At 47.9% G+C, this 5,337-nt stretch overlaps 1 protein-coding gene across 2 annotated transcripts in view; it reads left to right on the top strand.

The window, feature by feature from the left end:
* The first annotated feature begins 1,848 nt into the window (after positions 1 to 1,848).
* Positions 1,849 to 5,337, top strand: part of ACHE (acetylcholinesterase (Cartwright blood group)) — a 142,772-nt gene continuing 139,283 nt past the window's right edge. Inside the window, exon 1 of one of the 2 annotated variants that reach the window (XM_053362652.1) lies at positions 1,849 to 1,932. Coding sequence is in view for 1 of the 2 variants with exons in the window: in XM_053362651.1 (XP_053218626.1) it covers positions 1,918 to 1,932 (15 nt within the window). In the remaining variant the exon portion in view is untranslated. The remainder of the gene's footprint in view (positions 1,933 to 5,337) is intronic. The other variant, XM_053362651.1, reaches the window with a different exon arrangement.

The raw sequence follows: 5,337 nt of genomic DNA on the forward strand, positions 1-5,337 counted from the left end.
AAAAAATATTCTGAATCTCAGAAGCCAGAACAGCAAGAGGGATCACTGCGCAGTGAAAGCAGCAATCCCTCTTGCTGTTCTGGCTTCTGGGATAGCTGCGCAGCCTGCATTCGCTCCATAAGACGCACACACATTTCCCCTTACTTTTTAGGAGAGAAAAGTGAGTCTTATAGAGCAAAAAATATGGTACATCAAAGAAGCTACCTACTATCTTTTATGACTCAGGATGCCTGATAAAGCAACTGGCAACTGGGCTGTGTACGTGACTTGTCAAGCAGAAGGAAATGGACAGTAGAGGAAATGGCCAGAGATGCAGGATTTGATCAGAAATTATTGTCCATGAATCGAACCCAGTCAACACAATGCTTTCATAGCGGACACAGTGGCTTGATGCATATTTTATAATTCCTCATAGTAATCCCACCTGATCTCCACACTCTGGATATTTGCACTCCTACATCAACTGGACACCTTCCTCTTCCCCAGCTGCAATAAAACATGTCTCCCGCGTCAGTCTCTCTAGCCACAGATATAGGTGATGCAACCTTCCGGCAGTTTGACTTCACCTCTTGAAGGCAGAGGAGCCAATTCCCAGGGGTGCTTTCCTCCCCACAAGACAGACAGATGCCAACCAACTATTATATGTGGGCCTCCTTGAGCTCCTGGGGTAGGTAGGCTATGTATGGGGAAAGTAAAATAAATGGTAAATAAAGCCCTGTTCCCCACAGATCACTTTTCAAGGCATCGGATCATTTTTCAAGGCCACCTGGATAAAGGTAGGCTGAGGTCTTCCTGAGGGGGAAGAAGAGAGAAAGACAGGAAGACATAATCACACAAAGCCCTAACTAGGCAAGTAAGTTGCTCAATGGCATCACCTGGTGGTTCTTTGCTGTCCCTAGAAAGTCACACAATGTTTAATTGTTGTTGTTTTTAAAATTACCGTTCCCCTCCCCGTAAGTTCTTTTTGGCCAATTTTTAAAAATTGATTTCCCATTATTTGTAACCATTTTTCACCAAATCAATACAAATGGACTGGCAGAGGGCCTTCTCGGTAGTGGCGCCCTTCCCTTCCATCAGATGTTAAGGAGATGAGCAATTATATAACATTTAGGAAACGTCTGAAGGCAGCCCCGTATAGGGAAGCTTTTTAAGGTTCAATGTTTTACTATGTTTTTATATATGCTGGAAGCCGCCCAGAGTGGTTGGGGCAACCCAGTCAGGTGGGCAGGGTACAAATTATTATTATTATTATTATTATTATTATTATTATTATTATTATTATTTACTGATTTAAAAGCTGACTTCCCAACCCTCAGACGTTCCCTCTGTTTTCCTTCCTTCTTCGCTGCTCTCAGTACAATAACTTTTCCAACTTTGGTTTCGAAATTCACTCATCCTTTCTCCTTGTACAATTACCAATTTATGCTACGACTTTTGTATGTTATTATAACCCATCCTCAAAACAGCTGAGTAAGAGTAAACCTAAGGAGCGCCAGGACTGGAAGCTGAGGAAATCTTAATCTATTTCAGCATTTCAACTTTTGTATGTTCCGAAGAACACTTGCGTTCTCCTTTGTAAACTGCTTTGAGGGGTCTTGGGGGTTTTTTTTGCAATCAAGCGTCGTGTGGGTATAAATAAATAAAATAAATGGGTTGTTCCTGAGGAGATGCTTTTCCTCCCCAGAAATGAGACTCTTTCCTCAGAAAGGGGACCCTTTTTCTCCTCAGAAGAGGCTGGGATATGAGGAGACTGAGCAGAGGCCAAGGAGGAGCAGGCCTCCCTCCTCCCTCCGCCTGAGGCCTTTTCCCGCCTTTTTCTTCCCCTCAGAAAGTGCCAGAAGAGCTGCCCCTCCCCCTCTCTCCTCAGGCAACGGAGGCGACCATCTCTTGCTCCCTCAGGAGGATTTTCTTTCCTTAATGGGGATTCAAAAGGTTCTTTCTTGTCCTCAGGGGCAACTTATTTACTTCATGACATTTATATGCTCTTGATCATGAGGGGGGAAGAAGCATTTTGGGGAAAAGAAAGCTAGGCCCTCATATCCGGAGGCCTCCTAAACAGCCACAGTTTGAAATCCATTAATTCATGTACTGTATTTTTCCGTGTATAAGACACCCCCAGATTTTTAACCTTATTTTAAAGCAAAAAAACCCTAGTCTTATACACAGAAAAGTACACTAATTCCCTCAGGCGCCCATGAGGAGTTTTAGGGGGTCCCTGGCCAGAGTGAAGGGACAGGATACCCAAATCCTGTCTGTGAAATCACCCCAGGCCTCAAAACTGTCCAAAACTCCTTTTGTCTTCTAAAAATCCAAAACAGCTTTTCTCTGCTCTCCTCTGCTCTATCACAAGATGCTGTGGCAAAAGGCAAAATGTTACTTTTAAAGGCTAATGAATAGGCTCTGTCATTGCCAAGAATACTCAGGCCTGAGAAACGAATCTTATCTCATTTGGTTGCAACAAATCTGAACATACTGAACCACTCTCATTCCCCTTTCCTGGGAAGGATGCCAAGAGTCCCAATAGTCCCAAGACAGCTTTCTGTTCATGCTCAGAGGAACTCATGAGGCAGGACTCCTGAGGGAGGAGAAAGGGGGAGGGAACTAGAAAGGGGTATATATGCTTGTGCACATGATTGTGAATTCGTGCATGCTTTTTGTGAACTATCACACTTGCTCCTTCTACCAGTTCATGGATGGTAGAAATAAAAGCCTTTTCTCCGAAACTATTCCTTGAGTGTCTGTTGACTCCCACTTCCCTTTCCCGGGCGCAATATTTTTCCCACCCGAGGGCAAAGCCTCATAAGGCTACAAGAGGATGCCTTGGGGTTCCCCTCCGGACTCAGACAGAAAGATCAGGGCCTTTTTCTGGTTTCCCTCAGCTTGGAAAACATCACATTTGCCTCTCTGTTCCCTCAGTTTCCCAGTTCATTGGCCTAAGGAACCCCTGAAATATGCTCAGTAGAGTTTAATTTTCTGTACAATCTCATGTAACCAGAGTTGGAAGGGACCCCCGAGGGTCATCCAGCCCAACCCGTGCAATGCAGGAATCTCAGATAAAGCAGCCACGACAGGTGGCCACCCGTATGTGTTACTGGGCTGTGGCTTGTAGGCACAGGGAGATACGACCTGCTTTTTCCTGCCTACATCTTGGCAGTTTGCTGTTAAATAGATGTAGCTTTAAATGTACAGTATAATAAAAATTTATTCATTTTGTTCTTTGGCAGAGAGCTCCCCTGGAAAGTTCTGAAGACGACTTTAATAGGATGGAGGACGTCTTGCTCAATGGAGAGGAACGGCAGCCCCCCACCCCCACCTGTGAGCTTTCTGGTAGTCCACTATCATATATTTCATTTCGTAAAATATTACGAAATATTTTGCTCGGATCCTGCCTGAGGGTTTACCAAGAGAGGCATCCTGTTGGCCACTGTGAGAAGAGGTTGCTGGGCTAGATGGGCCCCCTTTGGTCCTTCTTATGTTCTGATGGAACCTCCAGGTCCAGGGGCAGTCTATCTAGATTGCTAAGTTATTTGGGGTATTTGGCCACTTTGAGGGCAGGAGGCTGGGCTGGATGGGCCCCCCTTTGCCCCAATCCAATCATAATAAATAATAAATACATTTTATTTATACCCCGCCCTCCCCAGCCAAGACCGGGCTCAGGGCGGCTAACAACCAATAATAAAACAAGTTGATTGAAATACAACTTTAAAAACAAGATTAAAATACAACATTAAAACATTAAAATGCAGCCTCATCACAGGAGAAGAAAGGAAAAAGGAAACAGGGGAGGGGATCAAGTTGATTCTAAGCCAAAGGCCAGGCGTAACAACTCTGTCTTACAGGCCCTGCGGAAAGAAATCAGATCCCACAGGGCCCTGGTCTCATGAGGCAGAGCGTTCCACCAGGCCGGAGCCAGAGTTGAAAAGGCCCTGGCTCTGGTTGAGGATAATCTGATTTCCTTAGGGCCCGGGACCTCTAGGGTGTTGCTATTTATGAACCTTGAGGCTCTCTGTGGGGCATACCAGGAGAGGCGGTCCCGTAGGTATGAGGGTCCTAGGCCGTGAAGGGCTTTAAAGGTCAAAAGCAGCACCTTAAACCTGACCCTGTACTCCACCGGGAGCCAGTGCAGCTGGAAAAGCACTGGGTGAATATGCTCCCATGGCAGAGACCCCGTGAGGAGCCTCACTGCAGCATTCTGTACCCGCTGGAGTTTCTGGGACAGCTTCAAGGGCAGCCCCGCATAGAGCGAATTACAGTAGTCAAGCCTGGAGATGACCGTCGCATGGATCACTGTGGCCAGGTCGGGGCGGGAAAGGTAAGGGACCAACTGCTTGATGTGGCGAAGGTGGAAAAATGTCGCCTTGGCTGTTGCTGTAACCTGCGCCTCCATGGAAAGGGAGGCATCAAGGGTTACACCCAAACTCTTAACGGAAGGCAATGGCACTAATTGGGCCCCCACAAGAGGAGGGAGTTGGTCCAGCAGGCCCTTCTTATGTGGGGTGGAGGGAGACCATTGTCCAGGGGGAACAACTCTCCCCCCGCCAGCCTCTCTTCTCCAAGCCCCATTGATTGACACCACAAAAGATGGAGGAGGACACTTTCCTCAGTTGCTTTATTTTCTCTCTCCCACCCCAACAAATCATTCACCATGTTGACCACTGCGTCATCCATCATCATCATCATCCTATATCATTTCTCTGGCAACTGACCGGTCGCTGTGCTTCCTTCCATATTGCACTGAAAATCTGATCAAGTAAAAGGCTGGATGGGAGGAGGGGGATGCGAGTGACCAAAGGGTTCCCTGTGGGCAGACCATGGCTGTGGGGCCAGAGCGACCGGGGGAAGGAAAAACGGAAGGCAGTTTCCTGTCGCTTGCGCCCAGGGTGCATTGCTGTGGGTTCAGATGCATGGCATCGTGGGGAATCAGTGTTGCTACAGGTGTACCTGGGACTGGCCTGGAAGGGGCAGGGGGGAGCACAGCCAGTCTGTAGAGAGGGGCAAACAGAACCACAGAGTTGGACGGGACCATGAGGGTCATCTAGTCGAACCTTCTGCAATGCAGGAATCTTTCGCCCAACGTGGGGCCCAGGGCCACCCCGAGATTAAGAGTCTCATGCTCTACCGACTGAGCTGGAGATTGTGGGCTGGTGCGGAAAGGGAGAAAGCGATTTCTCCAAAAGTGCTAGCCGTGGTCCCTGACCTGCAGAGACGACGTGAGACCCTTGCAAGGCAGCCTCCTCTTGCACCAGATGGCCTTGGCATCCAGGCAGTGGTCAAAGGCCCCTCGCTGAGGGATGTGCTCCTGCAAGTTCAGCCTCTGTGGGCAACGCGAGTCCCATG

This window comes from Podarcis raffonei, chromosome 13, assembly GCF_027172205.1.
Source record: "Podarcis raffonei isolate rPodRaf1 chromosome 13, rPodRaf1.pri, whole genome shotgun sequence".
Lineage (NCBI taxonomy): Eukaryota > Metazoa > Chordata > Lepidosauria > Squamata > Lacertidae > Podarcis > Podarcis raffonei.